Source organism: Aspergillus homomorphus (genome assembly GCF_003184865.1).
Source record: "Aspergillus homomorphus CBS 101889 unplaced genomic scaffold BO97scaffold_23, whole genome shotgun sequence".
In the NCBI taxonomy this organism is placed as follows: Eukaryota; Fungi; Ascomycota; class Eurotiomycetes; order Eurotiales; family Aspergillaceae; genus Aspergillus; species Aspergillus homomorphus.
The window spans coordinates 97599-121649 of NW_020291909.1; the positions used below are offsets into that span (position 1 = coordinate 97599).

Below are 24051 nucleotides of genomic sequence, written 5' to 3' on the forward strand. Positions count from 1 at the left end.
GCTCTTCAGCAGGCGGAGATGGTGATCTTCCGGCGTTCTCTGTGGATGTAGGGTTTCTACAGATTCTTCTTACCTCCTCGCTCATGGGAAATCGAATGTCAGATGTCTGGCTCCTAGTGACCAATCAATCCGGGTTCGAGGGGTGAGGAGGTTTGAGGTGCCGGTCAGGGGAGTAGATAGGAGATTAAAGTATAAGGAAAAGCAAGGAAAGTTTCTACAGGTAGGTGTATACAAAAGCAAGTCAAGGAAAAGGAAGTTCAGGAAGTGTTTGTCGGGTGAAGTGGGTTTATTGAAATTTTTCTTTCATTCAAGTTCTTTTTGGATATAAGATATATCATGATGTGACCATATTTCAAGCATGGTACATCTCATCCTGCGGAGAATCCGAGTCAGTATGACTCGTTTATAAGATGCAGCGAGCAGACAGCAACCATTTCGGCATGCGGAATGGCCGTGCGTTTACAGCTCGTCATGAATGCGGGGCAACCTTACCATCACCAGATACCCGACATCAAAAAAAATAATTGACCACCCGTTTCTGTCCGTTCCGGCACAACAGCTTAGCGCTGACGGCTGGCGGTCCAGACGTTCTTGATGTAGCCGTCACGCTGGGTGAGACGGTTCAGGGAGTCATCGCTCTCACCGCGGGCACGGATGAAACCGCACAGGGCGTAGGTCTGGTTCTCGCCGGTGTAGCGGCCGTTCTCGTCAACCTTGGCGATGGAGATCTGCACGGAGGCGTGGTCGTTGGCCTTGATGATGCGGTTGGTGGCGCTGCACTTGCGGGGCACGTAGCTGGAAGAACGGGTTGGGTTAGCGATCTGTGCTAGATTTTGTCATGTCATGTGCGCGAATATCTCTGAGGCATGTTCCTGATGGCTGGGCAAGCGATCGCCAGACAACGCAAGGAATTGGCCAGAGGCGGAGAGATTCGATATGCGATCCGACCTGGTGCAGACAGATTGATATCCCATGACATCCCATGTGAATATCAACCTTGCACTGTTCCCAATTCAATTCCACCTCTTTCCCAAATTGCGTTTCATCTCTCGGTTGGTTCCTTCGCAAAAAAAGCCTGACCAGGCCAGATCGCATATCGTCTCCTGTCCTCTGTATTCCTCCCTCATTTCCATCTTCCTGCTGTCGTCTGCCTCTTCTCCGCCATCGAACACCCCCCAGATATTCCGGATCTCGGAAAAAGTCACAGGGTGTGGGTAAGAAAAGTGTACGTACAGATCGACGATCTCTCCCTTGTCGTTCTCCATTTTGGCGAGGGTTGGGTGGGTGGTGAGGAACTTGAGGTTGACGAGAAAAACGGAGCGGTGCGCGGGAAATTGAGACTGGGCGGATGTGGTGAAATGGTGACCCGGACAACTTTCTGCGTTTCCCGGTTGTGGGTCATGTGATTGTTTGTCGAGGGCTTGCCGCTAAGGTTTGTTGGATTAGGTAAGAAGGGGCTTTGCCAGATGTGGTTAGCGCGGGTGGTGCCGGAGTATTCATTCGCAAAGGACTGACCTTCGCTTCAGTACTATACTCTTAAGGCAGAGAACATGATCTCCACGACATCTCACTCGCGGTGACTGCAGTGAAAGTGCATGTTCGCCTCGTCTACATATTGAGTCAGCGGGCACCTACATGTCCAAGATTCCCGTGCATTGGCTCTGGACCGTATGGGACCGACAGCGTTCAAGGCCGACCACTTTAGTCACCCTCGTCCATGATTTAGAAAATATACCGGTCCGAATTCTGTAGAAGCTTCAATCCATGGAGTTCCCCTAGAAACTCTAACATTAAGGCAGAGTTGAGATTCCCTCGACATCGAAAGACAGTTAGCGTTCGGACCGAAAGGGACGTTTGCTGGTTGCTTCTCGCGAGGTACGGGCGTCGGGCCATTCCTGCAGTAAGGAAAGCTCGGCATGGACTCTTGTACTCTTAGAATAGATAGTAGTGCCACGCAGGTGACAGGCGGCTGAGCGGAGACTTGCTCTTCATATGGGGTAATATAGGTAGGGATGTGCTTGGTCCTGAGAGTAGTCATTCTCAGCTTCGATTCGCAAGGTCTTATATCTGATCTGCGAAGGTTTCTACAGCGGCGCCTTGGCTCTAAATTCCGAAAGGACGGCGGGCTGAGTCTGACTCTATCCATGGCGAGAAGCCCATATCAATGACAGCAATGCTTGCATTGCCCTCATAGGCTACTCTTCTCTTCAAAGGCATCCTTCTTCCATCGCACCTCCAGATCACGCGCCGAGCCCCGCTCGAACTTCACAAGCACAACCCGATCCGGCTCCCCTTGTCTATCTGTACCTCTCAGTTCAGGACCCGGCTGGTCCAAAGCCAGCACCGCCCGTCCATCAGAAGACATCTTCAGCATCTTCGGAGAGATGCACTTCTCCGACCAAGGCGGCTGACCCGTAGCCACGAACTCCGTAAGCTCATCCCGCCGCCTCTGCAACTCGTGCAGTGAGTTCACCACGCCGGGGTCCTTATCCAAGAACCCAGCCACCAGATGCAGCAGAAGAAACTGCGGAGGAAAGAGCATGACCTCGCCGCTCTGCGCCATACGCAACCACCCAGAGGCGGGAAGAAACCTCGCCTCCGTAACCTCGACGCCGCCATCGCTCGTCGGAACCTGGATTTCCTCCCGCTGTCCCTCAGGCGGGATCTCACCGAGAACTGGGTCCGTCGCATCGGCAGGCAGAGGAAGGAAGTACAAGTACATCTGCGTCGTGTATCGTCGAGTGTTATTTGCGGGGGTGATCCATCGAGTAAACGGGATTAAGTGTTCTTTTTTCGTGTGGTTTCAGATCAGCTCGGGCACGGTTACACGGACGTTTGATTCCCCGTAGTTTGCATTACATGGGGTGGTGAGAAGGGGGGAATGCGTTTTTCGTCCTACCTGTATCCGGCGCCGCGTTGGCATTCTGCTGCTCCAACCATTCTGCAAAGGTGATCTGGTTCTGGTGGATGGCGCGTCGGCCCTGTTCGCGTTGTTCCTCGGGAAGCGCAAGCATCCGGCCTGAGATTTTGTCTTTGGCTAGGAGAATGCCGCTCTCTTCGAAGAGCTCTCGGATCGCCGCGTTGCGGTACCACCGGCCATCGTCGTGGCGCTTGAGATCCTCGGCGGGTGGACATGGGCCATCTTGCGCTGAGAGGTTCCCTCCGGGGAATACGTGGGCGGAGGCGAAGGATGTAGAGGTTTTCACGCGATGGAGTAGGAGGACTTCGTTTCTGGGCGATACCAGGATGACGCTGAGCATGAATTATCCAAGATCAGTTTTGGATCTTGTAGGTTTGTGGCTAGCGGATGAGGCAGCAGGAAACGGGATGGCAAAGTATATGTTTGACAATGTGCTGACCTTGAACTGGGGCGCGGAATCGCTGGCTTGGACTTCGGCGTCGGTGCTGCAGGCGACATTGTTTGGGTGGCAGCGACTTGCTGGGTTCGCGGGACATTGGAGCTTGATCTCCAGGTGGTCTGGCCTGTGTAGTCATTGAAGCATGTGAGCTGCCGGGGGTTATACTTTCCAGAAGCTAAAAGCCGGGAACCTCGGGCGAGGGCCAAGCGGTGAGGGGCTGTCGTGTTTATTAGCCGGCCGCCACAGCTGGGAACAACTAGCGGAAATACGTTCATGGCCGTACGAGAGGCTTCAACGGATGATTGGGCCGAGCGAATACTTGATGAAAGGCAGGGAGGGTGCCGTGGCTGGAATCGCAGTGACAAAAGATCCGCACGAAAGCGGTCTACCCCGCGTTTTGGCGGAGGGCCAGGGCCGAGGCTATAGTCACCGATAGGGCTGTCGCGCGGGCTAGTACAATATGTTGCAATAATTACACTGAAGTGACAGTCTAGCGAAAGATTATTCTTGTTGGAATATTGAATTGAGTTATCATAAAGCAAAGTATGAACAATTCCAGGTCGAACTCCAGTCCCTCACGCCCAGGCTTTTTGTTTTTCGTAGCAACCACGTAGCATCATATAACCAAATCATATAAACAGGGTGGACGGTTCTTAGATGCAAAAGAATCAAAAGAGATGAAAAGGTATAAGACAAGGAAACAAGACACTCAAGCTGTCACCGCTTAAGAGTAGAGCTTCTTGTCGTAGCTGTGCAGACCGTGGACGTTACCCTCGGTCATAGCACTGGCACTTCTCATCTCGAAGCGAACCTTGCCCTGGTTGACACCATCGTGGAGGTCCTTCAGGCTCTTGACACCAATGTCCTGCAGAGAGTGCTGGACACCAGCGGTGAGGTAGGGAACGAACTTGGTGACCGATCCGCGGTCAAGGACGGAGCCGGCAACACCCTGAGCAACGAGGACAGAGTCCTTCTCGGAGAAGTAACGGGCAGTACCAGCGTTGCTGGCCTTGCTGTCCTTGGCGCCAGCACCAGCCTTCTTGTCCTCCATGGCGGCAATACTGCCCATACCACGGTAGGCCTTGACGAGCTGGCCCTCCTTGCTGACGAAGTACTCACCAGGAGACTCGGTGGTACCAGCCAAAAGACCGCCCATCATGACGGTAGAGGCACCCATAGCGAGACCCTTGACGATGTGACCAACGTTCTGGACACCACCGTCGGCGATACAGGGAACACCGAAGCGAGCGGCGAAGTGAGAAACGCTGCGGACGGAAGCGGCCTGGGGACGGCCAACAGCCATGACCTCCTGGGTGATGCAGGCACTGCCGCTGCCCATGCCAATTCTCAGGCCATCGACACCGGCAGCGATCAAAGCCGCAGCCTGCTCGCGGGTAACAACGTTACCACCGATAACATCAATTTCGGGGATGTTCTGCTTGATCCACTTGATCATCTCGATCTGGTACATGCTGTTACCCTGGCTGCTGTCCAGGATAACAATGTCGAGACCAGCCTCGACCAGCAGCTTAAGTCTGGTCTTATCCTCCTCACGGGTACCAATGGCGGCAGCAGCAATCAGCTGCTTAGACTGAGGAAGCTTGGAGGCCAAGGGGTAGTGGAGGTTCTTCATCAGATCGCTGCGGGACAGCAGCGAGACAATGTTGCCGTTCTCGTCGATGATCGGGAGCTTGCCCTTCTTGGAGGAACGAAGGACTTCGTTGGCCTCCGCGAGGGTGGTACCAGCAGGAGCGGTAACGAGATCGGTGGACATGATGGCAGTGACGGGGGCATCAAGGTCGCAGTGGAACTGAATGTCACGGGTGGTGACCATACCGACAAGCTTAGAGCGGAGGGTTCCGTTTTCTGTAATTTGGGAATAATCGAGTTAGAATCAACGGTTTTCACAAACAAGAAGTAGACGGTAGTGAATTGGTGACAGGTCAGATAAAACTGGTTCTCTACAGTGCTGCTCTCGCTGCTCCAGTGGAACGAAAGTTATAAAGAAAAAAGTGATTGATCATCATGTTGGAAGAGGATATGCAAGACAAGACCACGACTTACCAGTAACGGGGAAGCCACCGAAGCCCCACTTGGCCTTCAACTCCTTGGCCTCGCGGACGGTGGCGGTAGGAGCGAGAACAACGGGGTCCAGAATGAAACCGTTCTCGTATCTCTTAACCTTGCGGACCATCTCGGCCTGGTCCTGAGGGGAGCAGTTGTGGTGGATAACACCCAGACCACCGAGGAGAGCCATGTGGATGGCCATGTTGTGCTCAGTGACGGTGTCCATGGGGGAGGAAAGAAGGGGAACCTTCAGAGACACACGCTTGGTGACAGCGGTGTCGAGAGTGACATCTGAAGCAGGAAAGCCTATCAAGAGGCATCAGCAACCCAGTTCGACGAGAGAAGTACAGGTTCTCGCCTTACCGATGTACCCGGGCAGGATGAGGAAATCGTTGTAGGTCAGAGCACCGTGCTTGTCGGAGTCAAGCAGGGTGTCGACATCAAGACCATCGCTAGTGGTGTATTCCTGCTTCAAGACCTCCAGGGCCTTGGTGTAGTCCTGGATCTCAGCCTTCATGGCAGGTCCGGGAATGTCACCGTTGGCAAAAGTCATGATGTATAAAAAAAAAAAAGACTCTACAGCTTCTATCAAAACTGGTAGAGATATTTGAAATCAAATATCAAAGATAATCAACAGATCGATGATAGAAACGTTCTGCTGATGGAGAAAGTCTTCCTTTCCCAAAGAAAAGAAAGAAAGAAAAAAAGAGAAAAATCGGAGGAAGAAAAAATTGGCTTTTGAGCTCTCGCCGCACACGCTAATCGGGGCCGGTCGGTTCCATGCCGGAATCAGTTTAGCGTTCCTATACTCGACGAATTTGTCATCCTGATTGGATGCTAAACGAAGTGATGCCGGGCGGTGAGAGCGAGGGGTACTTCGAGTGACTCAGCCCGCTTAGAGATTTCTGACTGATAAGCATCAAATTTTGTGGTACTGACAGTAGTTTCCATCGGCAAATTCACGCATCGTGCTACCTAGTACAACGGTAGTACACTACTACGGTACCACCCATGACCCAATGGACCGTTGCTACTGTACATACCTATTACTATGCTGCTGAGCCCTAACAATGGCTGAAACCATCACACCGGTTCATGGCCTCCGCCAGAGACTAGCGGTCTGAGGGGAACCATCAGTTCCCGATAAGAATTAGCCGCCAGCATCCGCCCGCGCTATCTATGCATGGCATAGGTTCATCCGCTAAGGAACTGTCGGCTTTGTTCCCGCATAGCCTTGTCGGACACTAGACAGCCGCGAAGCCATCAATGTTACTGGGATTGCTTGGATAGTTGTCTTGCAGTAGTCTCTGTCGCACCCGGCCAGGTAGCACTGGACTAGGTCAGTAAAGCCGATTCTGTTGATTCACAATGGTGATTAGTCACCAACTAGGGGAGTGAACCCCTACCTATATGTATCAATTGGCTGGTATGTCATGATAATCCTACTGTTCAACCTTGCGCGATGCACCATCTTTTAAAACAGCCAGGAATGAGCACAAATCACATGAATCTTCCTAGCTGTTTTCTCGAGGTCATTCCACGAATATTGCAGCAATCACAGTTCACTTCGATAAAAGAGATTAGATGCAATTCCCGTATATAGTGTACAAATCACTCTCAAGGTAGGTCAGCCCCAGTGGGCAATCGGGGCAATAAATAAACTCCACTCTTCTAACGAAGAGTACGTACAGCTCATTCCAACTCTTGAAGGATGGCTCGGTGACTACAAGTTTATTTTGGCGCTAGACCTTTGATGCAATTGCTACGGATGTAAGATTTGTAGCTGCAACTTACAAGAGCAACATAATCATCCTTATTGCTGCACTATGCAAGTATCATGCCAAGATTGAGTTTGGTTCCTGAGCACGTTCTTCGGATGTGGATATATATCCGTGCTGTAACCGGTATTGAGACAAATAGAAGCAACATACAATGACATCAACGAGGCATAAAAAGCCTAGCCAAACCGCTGAAATTGCACGGATGCCTCTGGGTCAAGCTCCTGAGTCAGATCTCCCGAGAATAACTAGTTGAGAATCCTGCTCGATCTCCGCTGAAACAGTCACAAGATAAAATGAAGTGGCTGGGACAATGATGATCAACGTCACTCCGATCGCAATCGGGGCGCGGTCACATGCCGTGCCCACCTTACCGGATTGGGAGATTTGTTTTCGACCCGGCTGAGGCTGGGGTCGTTCCTGCCTCCGATTTACTACTGCCTTTCCCCCCGCTTGGTTGCCGATTGATTATCTTCCTTCTTGTTTATTCCCTCCAACTGCTTCAGCCTCTTTTCTTCATTTTGTTTCCTGTAGTAAGTGAGCCCGTCTGGCCTCCCTACCGTGCGTTTTGTCTTATTCGCAACCCGCAGCCCTTGCTTGTGATTCAGTTCTAGTTGCCACTGCAGACCACCGCCCTTCCCTGAATTGGTGGTTTCCAGCCCAATCAAACCGCCGTTTCTGCATCAACCAATTCTTCCCGCCCAATTTCCCTGGTTACCATAGGACCATGCCGCTTTGCCCTGAAGCCCTTGAATGAACATTCTGCCTTGGTAAATTTGACACAAATATTCTCCATACAACTTCTTCGCCGGTTTACTGCTTCGCTTCGAGGAGCAGGTATGCGGCCAATTGAGATTGATTACCTTCTATTCCCATTGGTTCTAGCGATCTCGTCCACGGAACGGCACCCGTTATGTCAAGCCATCTAGCCGGTCTCCGACGTACGCAGACGGATCTCACAGACGAAACCTCGAGTCCACTCCGCCATGGATCCACGGCATCTACGAGCTCGTCCATCTACACCGTCTCTACAAACCCATTCGCCCCAAGTCGCACCAGTACCGTCTCCTCGAGCGCATCCATTGGGTCCATGCCCAGTATTGGTCATAAACGGGGGAAGAGCGAACTGAATAAGGTGCCGACCGACAAAATGGCTGGAGGGCGCTCGGAACCGGGAAGTTGGTCCAACGCGGGCGCAACATACGAGAATATCCGCCGCTCATTGCGACCGCTCTCCCAAGCACCCAATGCATCTCCTCCCTCGAATAAACAATCTATTTACCGCCATGGCCGCAGTCAGACTGTCGACCATCCCCAGTACTGGAAGGAAAATCGCCCACAAACACCCACCTCTCGTCACACATTCCATCATGACACCGAAGAACTGAAACATACGGACTCTCCAGCCACGGTAACACCTACCAAAAGCGAAGCGACTCTCGATATGCAACCACACACTGTCTCACCACATGCACGGCCTCAGATGAAAGTGCAACATTCGCATAGCTTGTCCAATCCTTCACCAATCACCCACACCCTATCGGCACCTGAACTTGAGACGTTTCAGAAATCCTCCACAGGCCATCTTCGAACACTTTCCAAATTTGCGAAATCGGGAGAAACGGATGGATTTGGCCTTGACACATACAGCCCCTCTGTGGTCGGATTACAAGGACGACGTCGCTTGAAAAGAGCAGATTCGGTAGCCAAAAACGATGGCTCCAGTGGTGTGCGCAAGAAGCCCGCATCGGCGTGGGCAGCAGGAAACTGGATGGAAAAGCAGCGACAGTTTCTGCAAGCCTACGAGTACTTGTGCCATATCGGAGAAGCCAAGGAGTGGATCGAGGAAATTATACAGAAACAAATCCCTCCCATCGTACAATTAGAGGAAGCTCTTCGCGATGGTGTAACGCTTGCAGAAGTGGTACAAGCGATGAACCCAAAGCGCACGTTTCGGATTTTCAGACATCCCAAGCTTCAATATCGACATTCCGATAACATCGCCCTCTTTTTCCGGTTTTTGGACGACGTGGAACTGCCCGAGCTCTTCAGATTCGAGCTCATTGATCTGTACGAGAAGAAGAACATACCTAAAGTTATTCATTGCGTTCATGCTCTGTCATGGCTACTGTTCAAGAAAGGTCTTGTCGAGTTTCGCATGGGAAATCTCGTAGGCCAGCTTGAGTTCGAACACCATGAGCTGGAGCAGACACAGAAGGGGCTCGATAAGGCTGGTGTCAGTATGCCTAGCTTTTCGGGGATGGCTGCGAATTTCGGAGCAGAACCTGAGCCAGAACCTGAGCCTGAGCCGGAATCTGAAGAGGAAAGAATACAGCGCGAACTGCAGGAGAGTGAAGCGTCAATCGCTGATTTCCAAGCCCAGATTAGAGGAGCAATGACGCGCCTGCAGCTGGGCAATTTGATGCATGATCTCTGGGATTTCGAGCCTTTCTTAGTGGAGTTGCAATCCCGGATTCGTGGTGACTGGGCCCGTCAGATCATTCAGTATCGCTTGGACATGAAGGCGTTTGCCACTAATCTTCAAGCGCTTTGCCGGGCATTCATCGTGCGGAGCCGCCAAAAAGATGTCAAGGAACACTACCAGGCCCAAGAGGTGGATATCTTGCAGCTACAGAGTCTCATTCGCGGTGCCAAGGCAAGGGCCGGAGTTGATTATCTGCGCACGCAGATGCGGAAGGAGGAATCGGCTATCAAACACTTTCAGGCAGCGCTGAGAGGTGCCTTGCAACGCAAGACTGTATCTGAGCTGTGTGAAAATACAAGACGCGCAGACAACGAAGTTTGTCTACTACAAGCTGCTATCCGAGGTGCTCTTCAGCGCAGTCAAGTCTCAGCACAGGCAGAGGCTATACACTCCGCCAAGGATAGCATTACCGCATTTCAAGCGCTCGTCCGAGGAGCTTTGCAACGGAACCATGTCTCGCAGCAATACGAAACAGCACACTCTGCCGAGGATAGTATCGCGACACTCCAAGCATATATCAGAGGCGCTCTGCAACGCAGCCTAGTCTCACAGCAACTCGAAGCCGTACGCTCCGCTGAAGAGGGTATCACAGCACTCCAAGCACATATTAGGGGTGCTCTACAACGCAACAAATTCTCTGAGCAGTACGAAGCGACGCGGTCGGCGGAGGCTGAAGTCATAACACTCCAGGCTATTATCAGAGCCGGCCTCTTACGGCAGCAGATGAATACGCAGCACGCCGAGATCAATGGTACCGAACCCACCACGATATCTTTACAAGGAGCAATCCGCGGTATGATGGCAAGGAAGTCTATCGCTCACATAAAGGATGCACTTGCCTTCGAAACACCAGCCATCACCTTCATTCAATCCATTGCTCGAGGCCATGCATTGAGAGAGTATCAGCAGGAGCAGGCAGCGGCACTCGCAGAGACGACTGAAGCGTGCATATCACTTCAGGCAATGGCTCGTGGTGGTGCATTGAGAGCAACCCTCGAGCAGCTCCGGCAGGACCTGAATGAACATGACCAGGCGGCAAACGACCTCCAGAGCATAGTGAGAGGGAATGTGGTTCGGTCTGGAATTAGGTCACAAAAAGCAGCTTTGGCAGATGCAGAGGCGTCCATTCTAGAATTGCAATCTATGGGCCGAGGGGCAATCCTCAGAAGACGGTTGGCGGCTGATGCCGAGGCCTTGCAACACGAAGCACTGGTGATAACCAATCTTCAGGCCCTCGCTCGTGCTGCGGTTCTTAGGATCAAGGTCGGCGCCGATCTAGACGAGCTTGAAGACTGCGAGGATGAAGTCAGTCAGCTGCAGGCACAGATCAGAGCGATGCTGATCCGCGTTGAAGTTGGCCAAATGCTGGCAGATCTTGCTGCTGAGGAAGACATAGTCATGGAACTGCAATCACACATACGTGGATACCTTGTCCGCTCGAAGTTCGAAGAGAAACGCCAGTACTACCGACAGAACATGGAAAAGGTGATCAAGGCGCAAAGTTATGTGCGAGGAAGAATACAGGGTCAAGCATACAAGAGTCTTACAACTGGAAAAAATCCCCCAGTGGGAACCGTTAAGGGCTTTGTACATCTATTGAACGACAGTGAATTTGACTTCGACGAGGAGATCGAGTTTGAACGGACCAGAAAGTTGGTGGTTCAGCAAGTCCGACAAAATGAGCTCGCGGAACAGTACATCAGTCAGCTCGACATCAAAATTGCTCTTCTGGTGAAGAACAAGATCACCCTCGATGAAGTCGTCAAGCACCAAAAGCACTTCGGTGGTCACGTCGGCAGCCTACTGCCAAATAGAGAAATTTCCTCCAAAGATCCTTTCGACCTCAAGGCCCTGAACAAGACGTCAAGGAGAAAGTTGGAACAATATCAAGTATTCTTCTTCCTTCTCCAGACCCAATCGCAGTATTTGGCCAAGCTCTTTCGGCGTCTGCGCGAGCTCAACACGCCCGAGAAGGAATATGAGCGGATTAGACACTTGATGATGGGGCTTTTCGGCTACTCGCAGAAGAGGAGAGAGGAATACTACTTGATCAAGCTGCTCGCTCGCTCCGCTCGGGAAGAGATTGAAAGCTTCGACTCTTTGCATGAATATTTGCGCTGCAATGCGTTCTGGAACAAGCTCTTTGCATCGTACATCAAATCGCCCCGAGACCGCAAGTTCATGCGGGATACCTTGGGCCCTGTTGTGCGAGAGAACATCATCGAGAATCCGGAGTTGGACTTGGAAAGTGATCCTATCCAGATTTATCGCTCGGCCATTAACAATGAGGAGCTTCGCACCGGACAGCGAAGCAGGCGCCGGCCCGATATCCCACGAGAAGAGGCAATCAGAGACCCAGAGACTAGGGCTACCTTTATCCAGAACCTTCAGGACCTTCGCGATATCGCCGATCAATTCTTCTCTGCCTTTGAGGAGCTACTGTACAGAATGCCTTTCGGTATCCGATACATTGCCAAAGAGATGTATGAGAGTTTGCTCTCAAAGTTCCCCAGAGAAGATCCTGGATTTATACTCCAGACCGTTGGCCACTGGGTGTGGAAGAACTATTTCCAGCCTGCTGTCTTCGAACCCGAAAAGTACGGTGTGGTAGATCGAGGGTTGACTCAGGAGCAGAAGCGAAACCTTTCGGAAATCGCCAAGGTGATTGCGCAAGCAGCCTCTGGACGACTTTTCGGTGCGGAGAATGTTTACCTCCAGCCCTTGAACAATTATATAGGTGACTCGATTCAACGGCTTGGCCAGATTTGGGGTGACCGTAAGTGGAGACAAGGAGCAGGAACTTCTCAAGATACTGACTATTTCATAGTGATTACTGTTCAAGATGCGGAAGATTACTTCGATATCGACGAGTTCAATGACCTCTACGCCAAGACAAAGCCCACCTTGTACATCAAGATGTCCGATATCTTTTCCATCCATCAACTTGTCGCCAGCGAGATACAATATATGTGTCAAAGCCAAGATGATATCCTGAAAGAAGTTATCCGTGATCTTGGAAACGTCAAATCTAACGAGAACGAATTGATGAGCGTCAACTCCTCTGAGATTAGTCTGACACTAAACCCTAAGCTTGCACAGGTCGAAGGTGAGTCATGCTCAACTTGAATCAATGCGCGCTGATGTGCTGACCAAATGTAGACCCAGAAGCCGATGTTAAAGCTTTGTTCATGGAAACGAAACGATGCATCCTGTATATCATCAGAGTCCAGACAGGTGCCAACCTGTTGGAGATCATGGTCAAGCCACCAACCGAAGAAGATGAGGCTAAGTGGATGATGCTGGTGCGCGACGAACTGAGTGCAAACAATACTCGGCGAAGCGCATATGCGGAAGCCAACACGATGGTGGATATCGCTTCCATGAGCTATTCCGAACTCAAGCGGACGGCACTTGAGAATATCTTGCAACTCGAACAGACCGGCAAGATCCGCCGCGACAATTACTATCAGGATCTATTGAATGCCATCGCCATAGATATCCGAACAAAGCACCGCCGGAGAATCCAACGGGAGCGGGAATTGGATAGCGCACGAATGACGCTCGCGCGTCTCAATGATCAAGCTGTCTGGCTGGATCAGCAGCTGAAGACATACAACGACTATATCGAGCAGGCCATGATTACTCTGCAGAATAAGAAGGGAAAGAAGAGGTTCCTCATGCCCTTCACCAAGCAGTGGGATCACCAACGTGAGCTTCAAAAATCGGGCAAGGTCTTCAAGTTCGGCTCGTACAAATATTCGGCCCGCAACTTGGCTGACAAGGGTGTCCTTGTGCACTGGAAAGGATACACCGAGCGCCAATGGGACCGCGTTGACTTGACAATCTCGAGTAACGAAGTTGGCGTCTTCACCCTGGACGGAAGCAGTGGCCCGATGATGGTTCCAGGCGCCAACGCCCAGGTACCGTTGGATGACCTGCTTCAGGCTCAGTTCAACAACATGCAATTCCTTGACTTCTTCGACGGACAGCTCCGGGTGAACGTCAATCTTTTCTTGCACCTCATCATGAGGAAGTTCTACAACGAATAATCGACGACCCCTCAACAAGATGGTTGTTTCTTTTCTTTTCTTTTCTCTCTATATCCTCTCTTCCCTCTTATGCCGTTGTGATATCCCACTTCTTTCCTGTTATGACATGTTGAACATGAAGACCGTTCGTCGAGTACGATGCACAGAGACGAACTTCCTTATTTTCGATGATTACCCCTCTTGCTAGTTGTTATACTTTCCTTTGATGATATTGAGTACATGTCTATTCTATGATGATTTGATGATTCTATGTATGTAGCCCTTATGCTCAGCTGTACTTATTGCATGCTAGACAGCCATGAAAAGGAGCCGCGTGGCCCCTATAACTATTATGTGAGATTAAATGTGTAAGTATGAGAGTTAAAACACAACTGATGAGTGTTTGGAAGGTAGAGAAAGGATGACGCAGCGAATGCCGGGTCAGGGGGTGCCACGTGACGTCTTCGGGCCCAACGGCGATCGATGCCAGCTGGAGTCGATGGACATGTCCTACTCCCTCTTCCCCGAGAGACTCCTCTTACCTTCTGCTGGCCACTTGTCCTATTCTCTTCCCTTGTTCTTTCTTCCTCGGCTGTTATCAGGTCGCTTGTCAATACCGCCCGTTGTGCTCAAGGCGCCATGGATTTCTCCAGCCTCAAAGACCAGGTCAGCAATCTGACCTTGTATGACCTCAAGGCGGGAGTCCGCAAGGTCCAGAATGGTAGGCCCCCCCGCCGTTGAAGCCCGTCATATTACGCCAATTATTCCACTCGGAACTCGCTCTCGTGGGGCTAAGCGATGTAACTAACTGGTTTAGCTGTCATGAACTACACTGAGATGGAGGCCAAGGTCCGTCGCCCCTCTCCCGGCTCTCCCGTTCCGATCTCCTGAACTCCGGACAAAGGCCGGGGTCATGATGAACACCGCACTTACGCCACGCAGGTTCGAGAAGCTACGAACAACGAGCCTTGGGGCGCCTCGAACTCATTGATGCACGAAATTGCCAGCGGAACCCACAGCTAGTCAGTGACACCGACCCTGTCGCATCCTCGGGTGGTAGTATAGTTGCTGATATGACGTTGTTGGTGTATACAGTCAATTGCTTAACGAAATTATGCCTATGATTTACAAGCGCTTTACCGACAAAACCGCGGAGGAATGGCGACAGATTTACAAGGTTAGACTTACTGCTTGACTGCTCGGGGCGTGTCATTGGCAAGCTTTCTCAATATACTGCGGGATCCTAGCTGACGGAACGCTCTTCCGCGGATAACAGGCTCTCCAGCTTCTGGAATTCTTGGTCAAGAACGGATCCGAACGAGTCGTCGACGATGCGCGCTCTCACATGTCACTCCTTCGCATGCTTCGCCAGTTCCACTTCATCGATCAGAACGGAAAGGACCAGGGTATCAACGTACGTAATCGGTCGTCGGAGTTGGTCAAGTTGCTTGGTGATGTCGACTTGATCCGTTCGGAGAGGAAGAAGGCGCGGACAAACAAGAACAAATTTGGTGGCTTCGAGGGAGGTTCGCACATTAGCGGCGGCATGTCCAACACCGGCAGATACGGAGGGTTTGGCAGTGAAAGTCTGTCCTTCGGCGGGTACAGCGGTGGTGTTTATGGCGATGGAGGCGGCTTCGGAGGCAACACGAGTGACTTCAATGATGCCGGCAGTCGCTCGAACCGCTTCGATGAATATGACGAGTACGATGAGGCTGATGCTGCGCCCTCACGGCGCCGTGCAGCAAGTCCTCCTCGCGCTCGTCCGTCCAAACAACCGGAGCCTCCGAAGCCCAAGGCGCCCGAGCCCGATCTGTTCGATTTTAGCGAAGAGCCCGTCTCGACGACGGCGTCCACCTCCAAGCAGCCCGCAGGAGCTAGTACCAGCAGCGGTCTCGACATGCTCAACACCGACACCGTCGACGACGATGACTTTGACGACTTTCAGTCTGCGACCCCGGCGCCTGCCCCGGCATCCTCGGCACAATTCTCCATTCCAGGCCCCGCATCGACCGTCAGCACGACCTCCAGCACGCAATTCGCCGCTCCCAAGCCCGTATCCGGCACCCAAGGGTCGAACCTAAGCGGCATCGTCGGGTTCACGTCGATGACCCCGACCCCAACCTCGAGCACCCTCGCTTCACCCACCCTCTCGCAAAGCTCCCTGGCGCAGCCTCACAAGCCCGCCCAAGCGCAACCCAGACCCAGTGGCTTCCAAGCCGCTACCCCCAACTACTTCACTTCCGTCTCCGCCGGCCAGCCTCCTCTAGGCGGCAACGTCTCTGGCCACCGCCCCGGCATGCCCTCCACCTCCTCCTTCACCTCCACCACGACCACCGCATCCGCCGGATCCAAGCCCGCCGGATCCAAATCTTCCGGCGGCGACGCCTTCGGATCCCTATGGTCCACCGCCAGCGCCGGCGCAGGCCTTCAAAAAGCCAACGCCAACGCCAACCGGGGCCCCAACCTCGCCAGCATGGCCAAGGAGAAAGCCAGCGCCGGCATCTGGGGCGCCCCCGCTACGCCCAGCACAAGCAATGTGACCTCACCATCTCATCAAACACAGTACAACGGATCTAAGACCGGTAGCTCGGGACTAGACGACCTTCTAGGCTAGGGATATTCTACCAATTTTCTTTTTCCTGTTAAACTTTTGCTATGTATGTGTGTGTGCATCTGTGTGTGTGGGGCTTTTTGGGGGCAATGTTATATCGTAGTACGATCCATTTTCTTTTTTTCCTTTTTTTTTTCCTGGTGCTTCTGTTGCCATTGCTCAAGGCCATTTTGCTCTAAAAGATCTTCGAGAGATTTTTTTTTTCTTACTATCACGTTTTCATACAAAATAGCAAGCATTTTTCTTCTTCTTTCGTTTTCTCTCTTTCCCTTTGGGTATCCTTGTGTTGCATGAGTGGCCGCTTTTCAATTCAGATGATCGATAACTGGGAGCGTGGAAAGTAAGCACTATTGCTGCTGCTGCTGCTGCTGCTGCTGCTGCTGCTGCTGTTTTTGGTAGTGGTAGGTGGTTATTGGTCAGCTTAGCTTCAAGTCGCTCGCTCTCATACAAAGCCTCGCAGTCCTCAGTGCTCAGCGTACACTATAAGTTCCTCCTCATTTACATACAGTACATGGTTCCCGATGGACCCGTGTTGCAATGCAGCGTTCCGGAGGTCAAGTAAGCGACAGACGGTAGTCGACCGAGTCGTTGAACCGACTACAACCTCCCGTTGTACGAATAGGATGTGCCACGCTGGTGGTTGCTGCTGTTGGTGTTAGTGTTGGGCGGGGTTGTTACGTTTCATTGTTCGTTATCCACGCGAGAACGCGTCTCTTGCTGCTACTGCACATACTTCGTATGAGATCTGTATCTCCGGGGAGAATTTGAACCCGATTTCGTAGCATTGTGTACTTATATAGTGTGCACAGATAGACGCACCGCAGTGATAAAGAGAGAGAGAGAGAGAGAGGGACGCCCAGCTAGATATTTACAGGCGTTGAGTATACCAGGACGACAGGGTGTCATGGTAGACGGAGTGGGAAACACGAAGAATGTATACCCTCCCTCCCGGGCTATCCCTTTGTTTACAACGAGAAAATACAACAAGAACTAGTGGGCGTGCCCCTTTCTTTACCATTGGTACGAACACACACTCACACTACAATGTCTGTAGACGGGATCAGACACACATAGACAGATAGACAGATTTCCCTCCCACGCTAAAAGATAAGAAGAATAATTTGAAGGAAGCTGAGTCAGTCATGATGGAGGTAAAACAGACGAAAACAAAATTGGAAATTGATATCATAATACCATGTATGGATGTACCGTATGCGTTTGTTTGCAGTTGAAAACAAGAAAGGGCTATCGATTCGGGAGGGGCATGTTTCAGAAAAAGGAGGAAAAGAAGATATAGATTGAGATAACAGGTTCCAGCCGGGGAACGATGAACAATAATATAAGGTGGTGAGTGAGAGATGGGGTTATAAAATATAGATGCAGGATGTGATTATAGACGAACACTTCTTCTTCTTCCTTCTGCCTCTTGTGGCATGGTATGGCTATTCACACGGGAACCAAGATAGAGGGGAAGGTTGAAAGGTCTTGATGGGGGAGGAGTTTAGGTAATGAAGGGGCTGTTCCTCTTTATACCTTGGATGTATGGGTAGGTAGGTAGGTAAATCCGAAGTGCTGTGAATGGGAGGATAGCGAGGGGCATATACAATAGGAATTAGTTTTAACAAGCCTGGATGTGACTGTTCTTCTCGGCCGGGACATCGATTCCCTGCTTTTGGGGCGGGTTCAGATGTGACATGTTCGAATCGGAGTTGCTACCGCTGGGCAACGACGAACTGGAAGCAACCTCTTCCCCTTTCTCTCCGTTGGCGGCGGACGCAGAGGTTGGCTCCGGACGATTTTGCTGCTGTTGTGACTGCTCGTTCGTCGCAGATGGTATCGTTTGTTGATCAGAGCCTGTGGTCGAGTTGGGATCAAAGTATGCGTGTTGATGAACCTCTTCTTCATCTTCCGGGTCAGGCTCGCCGTTCAACGACGTCAACCCTCCTTCGATGTCACGAAGCAACCGGACGAATTCTTCGGGTACCAGTCCGCTCTCGCCCGTCCGAGGGTCCTCCGCTACCAGCCAGCCCTGACCGTGCCGGTATGACACGAAGATCACTTGCCCTTCAGTCAAAGGGAGCTCATTCTCATGCTCGCGTGTGAAGTCGAAGAGCGCCACCGCCTTGCCGTGCATCTCCTCGTCCGGACATCCTACCGCGAATTGAAAATCGCGCGAATACCGATGTGTGCCATAGTCGTCCTCGGACTCGAAGTCGCCGTCGTGCCCGTAGGACGGATCGTTGCCGTACCCGCCCGCACGGGAGTACCGGCTTTCGCTGGCTGGATAGGTGACATACTCGCCCCCGGGACCGTCGTCCATATCATCATGGTCATCATCATTCACATAATAGGTCTCGCTGCCATCGGCATTCATGCTCACTAGCATGCCCCGTTCAGCATCGTTCTCGTAATATACACTTCCGTGGTGTGCACGATTACTGGACTTCCGGCCCTTACGTCCATTTAGGTCGGTCCCAGTGGACTTGTTTTTCCGGTGGTGGGGTGTGGAGAAAACTGGACTGTGCAGATCTTCGTCTTCACTGTATGGGGGTCCATCACCAAAGGACATGGCAGGGAGCTGCTGATGCCCGTAGCTGTGATCAGTGCTCCATGGGCTCATAGACCACTGACCACGCGAGCTATCCCATGGAGCCGGAGGGTCAGACAGGCGTCGTGGCTCACTGGCCGGGGTGGATGCTACAGAGACACGAGGAGGCAGTGGACCATAGTGAAGTGGGTGGATCGGTGGGTATGCGAAGTCGCGCACGAGAGCATATGACAGGCTAGAATGGAAGATGGGAAAGACATGCGATCCAGGCCGTGACCGGTTATGTGAAGCGAGCGAGACATTCGAGTGTGTGGAAAGACGTTCCCGGGCGTATGAAGAAGAGCGTTGACGGCCCGGCCGTTTAGTTGAAGCATCTGTGACTATCGGAGGTAGGACCGTGAGGTTCGCAGAGGAGGCCGTCTGCTGCGGCTGAGGGGATGATGCCGCAGAAGCCATGGCCATGAGTTTTGGGTCTTATGTGGAGAAGATTCGGCGCGCGAGAAGTGTGATTGCGTGTCGAGAATGTCGTGTGAGGTGATGTCAAGTCGGATGTTATAACCCAGGGAGGAAATGGGGGGAGGGGGAAGGCTCAAGAGACCGGTTCGCCCTAGCTTTGCATCGCGATCACCCACCCACTGAATTTCGAATACCAGCCCGCGTCCGAGGAACGTCACTCGAGGTCAATCGTACCAGGCAGGGAACTGAAAGAGTAGCGTGCAAGCCGAATTGGTGGGGAGGGAAGGGACTCCTTGCGTGCAAGCACGATGCAAATCGGGTTGCTGGAGGAGGCTGCGCCGAGGAGGATTGTCCTAATTCGAAACCACGGAGCTGGGCAAACGACGAACGATGGGGTACTAGGCGCCAGAGAGGCGAGGTGGTATCAACCAGGATACTGGAAAGACCAGTGATGGTGGACGGTGGACGACAGGCAAGGCGCGGCTATCAATCGCAGAATACCACAGCGATCTTCACTAATTCCAGAACTGCCCCCCTCTCACATAAGCGACAGGAAATTAATTGGCCACAGTAATGAGGAGGCGGTTCCGACCAGACAACCAGGATCGCACAAATGTTCAAGGGAAGGCGCTCAAGGTCTGGGGAAGTTGTAACGAAGCCGAAGGACAGGAAGCTTTTTCGAGCGTCTGTGTCGTGGTGTCGTGGTGTCCCGCGCTTGACAGTACAAATGGATTGGATGGATAGAAAAGAGGGTAGAACTGGGGATGCTAAATTTAGCAACGAGGGCAGGGAGGGAAAGCGCCACTATTAGAGACGGCGATTACTAAAACCCATGGGACGCTGGAGGGGAAAGCCAAAGAATTCTAGGCGAAAACCGGGGGGAGAGGAGAGAGGAGGGAGGGAAAGAGAGGAGAGGTGGAAGAGAGGAGAGAGGGGAGGGGAGGGGAAATGTGGGCGCTTGTAGATGACACCACCTGCAGGACAAGAAGAGAGAGAATTGACAAGAGGATAAGAAAGAACTAACTCAAAGGATGGTGGAGCGAGCGAGAGCGAGGGCGAAAGAGACAGGGCAGAGGCCTGGCAGCGTCGGAGATTACCTTACCTAGTCGTGGTTTTAGTTAATCGATGCGTTAAGGATCACCGAGGCGCAGCCCCCCAGGTAGGAGAAATGTAGGGACTAGGAACACACTCACAGACCCACGGGTGATTTTGGTCCTCTGCTTTCTCAAAGACTTGATCGGAAGACACGTCGCAAGAGAGCTTCATGCAGACAAGCTCCTCGATCTGTCTGCTTGCAACATCTTGTTGCAATGTTCCGATGGGCTGAAGATTGAAGACTCGCCTGTCTACACGTGACGGACCACGCGTGGCTTAGCGTGTTTCAGTCGAGGATGCCTCAGGCGATCCCTGTTTGGGATAGACTGCCTCAGGTTTCATCCTTGCTTCCTTTCTAACCACCACCACCAGCTCCTTTGAACACTCCTCAGGCATTACTGACTATGCACAGCCAGCACAGCCAGCACAGCCCCTCTCCAAACAAGCCAGTCCTGGCGGTATGCCAGTACACGCCAGCGGAGTTCTTAGCTTTGATCTTACACTCGTGACTCCATCTTGCTGAATCCGTCCAACCTTGCAGAGAGCGCTACAACAAAGAGTAAATCCTCGGATACAGTTGAGGAAAGGAAAAAAATGATGTCTATTGGTCATTTCAAAAGTATACTTAGAAAAGCATAGAGCGCTCATCATTATCCTGCTCGGCCAGCCGTGCAAAAGACAAAAAAAAAGGAAAGGGCATCGGCAGGTTGATTGTTCGATCTGCCATGGCGCTTCGAAGCGCATCGAACCCACTCTAGCCATTTTTCTCCCGAGACATGCAAGGGAGATATATTTAGGTGGAAAGCAAGGCAGTCCAGTCCTGAATTTCGAAATAGAGAAATCAACGAGGAGTGGGTGTTGCGCTGGGATAAATGGTCTTATAGATAGTCAGAAACGTGGTCTTGGAGGCTGGTTTTGACAATGCGGTGGCTGGCGTCGCAGCGCACAGAACAGACTTGCCGGACTCGCTCGCGGCTGGACGTGAATCCACGATCTCTGCAAATTGCGATGGGATCGAGGCCTTGTCCAAGGGTTGGCCTTCCACATAATCTGCAGCCCCAGCTTTGACGTGTGAATGCGTGGTTGTCGATGTCGCATCACCGTTGTCCACAATATCAACGTCCATGCAGGTGGTATAGATCTCCTGTTTTCCATTGAGCAGCTCTGCCGTCGCACCAGGCGCCGTCGGCCAGTCCCATACCCAATATAGTGTATACGGCTTGCCGGACGGCGCATTCGAAGGTAGCGCGATATCCTGCTGACACCACAGATCGGCGCCCATGGTCTGATCGGCAACGTGAGGAAATTTGGCCTGGCGATGTTCAGAAATGTCCCCGTTGTTGATCTGGTAGCAGCGACCGTCGTCAAAATTCTGTTTGGACAGAAGCACGCCTCGGCGATCGCCTCCCGTACCATCTCGGTTCCAGACGCGATGGACGTCCAGGAGGTTCTCATCTTCTTTTGGTTCAGTCGTCCCGTACACGTATACCGTGCCCCGATTCTTGGGCTTTCCCGGCTGTGTGTTTGGAAGTGTCACATGGCCGTTTTCCTGAAATCGAAGAGCGATGGCAGCGCCGGCGCTGGCCTGCAGTCGTGGGCTTCCTTCGGTCTGTTTAGCCGTTCGCTGACTGTCCTTGCACATCTTGTCGGTGGGCAAAATCTGGCTTTGATTGGCGCGGCCGTTCGGGGGAATGAGATAGGTCATTTCGGTATCGCTGAAGCCAGAGGCGGACCGCTGAATATTGCCTCGGGGGTAGCCAGGCGCTCCGACAAATGTTCCATTGGGTGCAATGACCGTCAACTGTTCCACCCAGGAGTGCCCGACCACAGTCGAGGGTAGACTAAGGGCGAGCAGGAGCCCTCCTAAAACTGTGTCACGAATGAGAAGCATGACTGCGCTCTTCCGGTTGTGGTGGCTATTTTCTATATTGGATTGTTCTCGCGAAGAATTAACAAGGTAAGATACCGGCCAGCGGGGTCGTATATGAAGAGATTTTGGTGGTTGGTTCTCTATTTTGTGGTCAGTGGATGCAATGGTGGTTGCAGAAGGCAGGGGCGATCCATACGTATTATACCCTCATAGTGATAAGGAGACCCTGCCCTTATGTATCTTCAAGTTCTAGGTGGTAGATTCTTGCTGGAGTGTTCCGTTCAGCAATAATAGGTGATGGTCATTGACAATGACAATGACCCTTAGCGGAGACACAATATACAATAGATCAAACATAAAGAACCGGGTGGCCACGGATGTTAACAATGACATTGATGAAGGGAGCCACTGTCAGCTATTGTCGCCCTCTGGGGCCCTATGACCGCAGTCATGTCTCAAAAGAAATTGAGAATCAAAGCGGTGTCCAATACCATCAAGTCACTCGAAACACAAAGCGTGAAGCGACTCGGTCAAGCTGCATCCGTCATAGAGAACTCGTTTCTGTAGGCGCTACGGACAATGCAATATATGCTCATGACTGCGAGAGATCTTCAAGGAGCACCCCAGAGCCAATTGATTCCTTTGGTAGCGCGACCAAGCTTTTCCACCCCCTGTTGATCCAGAGGGGAGATGACAGGCATTATTCGGCTTCAACGCCTAGCTCGATGGGCATGAAGAACAAGATCGGATCGGCCTGGTGTGATAGGAGACGCGACACACTGTTGCGGTCTGAAATTAGCAACGGCGCCTAGCCTGGGCTGGAATATAATCTCATGACAGCAGTCGCCCGTGAGGGTTGACCCAGTCCGTTGTTGCAGAGTTGCAGGCGAAGCAGGACTTGAACTTTGCCAATTGGCTAAACTCGACAAGCTAAGGCTGCTATTCATTTCAGGTATTGGTGCCCCTTCCATACTTGTTAGAAGTAAACTTGCCTAGCTTGTCTCAAGCGTAGGGTCGGCGCTCGTTGATGTCCAGCAGCCAGCCAGCAAGCATTCACCCAGCCCGGTGTTGAATGTTTAGGCGCCAGGGACATGGAGGTTGAAACACAGCCGCCCCCGCCCCCGCCAGCCCTAGCAGATTCTCGGACGAGAGAGTAAAGAACCGGATAAGATGGGCAAACTGGTGGCTACTAAGAGAATTGATGTTCGGATTGTTAATGCTGAAGAAACAAGTTGCTATAAGATTTCGAATTCAAGGGCTGAAATGCAAACAAGAAGGTTGTTTTGCAGCACGGCGGCTTATGCATGGAACTGACAGCTCCCCTTCTAGACCATCATCCTCTGGAACGTGACACAGAGTACACTGAGAGACAGACTTTATGGAAGGAAATCTGCCTCTGAGGCCAACGGGTTGAGATGATCGAGCCCACCAGAATCACAAACTCACCGACCTCACATTGTTCTTCCTTGGCATTGACGAGAACACCCCACCCTCATCTCTGGATCAGACAAATTTCCAGCGTCTCCGTGGTTCCATCACCGGGCCAAGGTCTCCATTGATTGATTATCGGTTCTCAGGGCAAATCCGACCCCCGAACTTGCAATCACAGTGCAGCTAGCATTGCGAGGCGAGGCCATCACACCCTAAGTGGCCAGGTTGATATTTGACTGGAGATCAGAAGTATCGTACTGCCATGGAGGGTAGCGACCTGCTTCATGATCTCATTCTGGTCCGAGCTCGTTACGTACGTG

At 52.0% G+C, this 24051-nt stretch overlaps 8 protein-coding genes across 8 annotated transcripts; 3 read left to right on the top strand and 5 right to left on the bottom strand.

Moving 5' to 3' along the window:
- Window positions 1-560: 560 nt before the first annotated feature.
- Window positions 561-1265, bottom strand: rps21 (40S ribosomal protein eS21; the record flags this gene model as incomplete). Its single annotated transcript, XM_025697080.1, has 2 exons — window positions 561-795; window positions 1234-1265. The coding sequence occupies 2 exons, from the start codon at window positions 1263-1265 to the stop codon at window positions 561-563; spliced, it is 267 nt and encodes an 88-aa protein (XP_025550434.1).
- Window positions 1266-2098: 833 nt separating this feature from the next.
- Window positions 2099-3660, bottom strand: BO97DRAFT_406231 (NUDIX hydrolase). The gene is made up of 4 exons (XM_025695373.1): window positions 3629-3660; window positions 3360-3576; window positions 2900-3252; window positions 2099-2787 (listed from the first exon to the last, which is right to left on the bottom strand). The coding sequence occupies exons 2-4, from the start codon at window positions 3416-3418 to the stop codon at window positions 2189-2191; spliced, it is 1011 nt and encodes a 336-aa protein (XP_025550435.1). The 5' UTR covers window positions 3419-3576; window positions 3629-3660; the 3' UTR covers window positions 2099-2188.
- Window positions 3661-3913: 253 nt separating this feature from the next.
- Window positions 3914-5998, bottom strand: BO97DRAFT_406233 (putative IMP dehydrogenase). The gene is made up of 3 exons (XM_025695374.1): window positions 5790-5998; window positions 5424-5732; window positions 3914-5225 (listed from the first exon to the last, which is right to left on the bottom strand). Exons 1-3 carry the CDS (start codon window positions 5977-5979, stop codon window positions 4084-4086), a joined length of 1641 nt encoding a protein of 546 aa, XP_025550436.1. The 5' UTR covers window positions 5980-5998; the 3' UTR covers window positions 3914-4083.
- A 1520-nt stretch (window positions 5999-7518) lies between these two features.
- On the top strand, window positions 7519-7968 carry BO97DRAFT_99951 (uncharacterized protein). Its single transcript, XM_025701184.1, has one exon. It carries the CDS (start codon window positions 7561-7563, stop codon window positions 7816-7818), a length of 258 nt encoding a protein of 85 aa, XP_025550437.1. The 5' UTR covers window positions 7519-7560; the 3' UTR covers window positions 7819-7968.
- On the top strand, window positions 7711-14056 carry BO97DRAFT_392264 (putative Ras GTPase activating protein). Its single transcript, XM_025693861.1, has 5 exons — window positions 7711-9791; window positions 9930-10032; window positions 10123-12465; window positions 12517-12795; window positions 12849-14056. The coding sequence occupies exons 1-5, from the start codon at window positions 8118-8120 to the stop codon at window positions 13736-13738; spliced, it is 5289 nt and encodes a 1762-aa protein (XP_025550438.1). The 5' UTR covers window positions 7711-8117; the 3' UTR covers window positions 13739-14056.
- A 186-nt stretch (window positions 14057-14242) lies between these two features.
- On the top strand, window positions 14243-16697 carry BO97DRAFT_392267 (ENTH-domain-containing protein). Its single transcript, XM_025693862.1, has 5 exons — window positions 14243-14438; window positions 14535-14566; window positions 14660-14739; window positions 14813-14894; window positions 14994-16697. The coding sequence occupies exons 1-5, from the start codon at window positions 14357-14359 to the stop codon at window positions 16332-16334; spliced, it is 1617 nt and encodes a 538-aa protein (XP_025550439.1). The 5' UTR covers window positions 14243-14356; the 3' UTR covers window positions 16335-16697.
- A 980-nt stretch (window positions 16698-17677) lies between these two features.
- Window positions 17678-19644, bottom strand: BO97DRAFT_99992 (adaptor protein NBP2). Its single transcript, XM_025701185.1, has one exon. The coding sequence runs from the start codon at window positions 19339-19341 to the stop codon at window positions 17950-17952; it is 1392 nt and encodes a 463-aa protein (XP_025550440.1). The 5' UTR covers window positions 19342-19644; the 3' UTR covers window positions 17678-17949.
- A 1349-nt stretch (window positions 19645-20993) lies between these two features.
- On the bottom strand, window positions 20994-22527 carry BO97DRAFT_100038 (uncharacterized protein). The gene is made up of 2 exons (XM_025689825.1): window positions 22497-22527; window positions 20994-22440 (listed from the first exon to the last, which is right to left on the bottom strand). The coding sequence occupies exon 2, from the start codon at window positions 22319-22321 to the stop codon at window positions 21272-21274; it is 1050 nt and encodes a 349-aa protein (XP_025550441.1). The 5' UTR covers window positions 22322-22440; window positions 22497-22527; the 3' UTR covers window positions 20994-21271.
- Between the last annotated feature and the right edge of the window lie 1524 nt (window positions 22528-24051).

What these genes read in the sequence shown, in the direction of transcription:
- BO97DRAFT_406231 (XM_025695373.1), bottom strand. Translation starts at nt 3,418, where the DNA reads ATGTCGCCTGCAGCACCGACGCCGAAGTCCAAGCCAGCGATTCCGCGC. An exon ending in ATTCCGCGCCCCAGTTCAAG is followed by an intron (nt 3,253 to 3,359) that starts GTCAGCACATTG and finishes ATTCATGCTCAG; the next exon opens with CGTCATCCTGGTATCGCCCA. An exon ending in CAACGCGGCGCCGGATACAG is followed by an intron (nt 2,788 to 2,899) that starts GTAGGACGAAAA and finishes ACACGAAAAAAG; the next exon opens with AACACTTAATCCCGTTTACT.
- BO97DRAFT_406233 (XM_025695374.1), bottom strand. Translation starts at nt 5,979, where the DNA reads ATGACTTTTGCCAACGGTGACATTCCCGGACCTGCCATGAAGGCTGAG. An exon ending in CATCCTGCCCGGGTACATCG is followed by an intron (nt 5,733 to 5,789) that starts GTAAGGCGAGAA and finishes GCCTCTTGATAG; the next exon opens with GCTTTCCTGCTTCAGATGTC. An exon ending in CGGTGGCTTCCCCGTTACTG is followed by an intron (nt 5,226 to 5,423) that starts GTAAGTCGTGGT and finishes CCCAAATTACAG; the next exon opens with AAAACGGAACCCTCCGCTCT.
- BO97DRAFT_99951 (XM_025701184.1), top strand. Translation starts at nt 7,561, where the DNA reads ATGCCGTGCCCACCTTACCGGATTGGGAGATTTGTTTTCGACCCGGCT.
- BO97DRAFT_392264 (XM_025693861.1), top strand. Translation starts at nt 8,118, where the DNA reads ATGTCAAGCCATCTAGCCGGTCTCCGACGTACGCAGACGGATCTCACA. An exon ending in TGCGGAGCCGCCAAAAAGAT is followed by an intron (nt 9,792 to 9,929) that starts GTCAAGGAACAC and finishes AAACACTTTCAG; the next exon opens with GCAGCGCTGAGAGGTGCCTT. An exon ending in TGGCCAGATTTGGGGTGACC is followed by an intron (nt 12,466 to 12,516) that starts GTAAGTGGAGAC and finishes ACTATTTCATAG; the next exon opens with TGATTACTGTTCAAGATGCG.
- BO97DRAFT_392267 (XM_025693862.1), top strand. Translation starts at nt 14,357, where the DNA reads ATGGATTTCTCCAGCCTCAAAGACCAGGTCAGCAATCTGACCTTGTAT. An exon ending in ACACTGAGATGGAGGCCAAG is followed by an intron (nt 14,567 to 14,659) that starts GTCCGTCGCCCC and finishes TACGCCACGCAG; the next exon opens with GTTCGAGAAGCTACGAACAA. An exon ending in GCCAGCGGAACCCACAGCTA is followed by an intron (nt 14,740 to 14,812) that starts GTCAGTGACACC and finishes TGGTGTATACAG; the next exon opens with TCAATTGCTTAACGAAATTA.
- BO97DRAFT_99992 (XM_025701185.1), bottom strand. Translation starts at nt 19,341, where the DNA reads ATGGCCATGGCTTCTGCGGCATCATCCCCTCAGCCGCAGCAGACGGCC.
- BO97DRAFT_100038 (XM_025689825.1), bottom strand. Translation starts at nt 22,321, where the DNA reads ATGCTTCTCATTCGTGACACAGTTTTAGGAGGGCTCCTGCTCGCCCTT.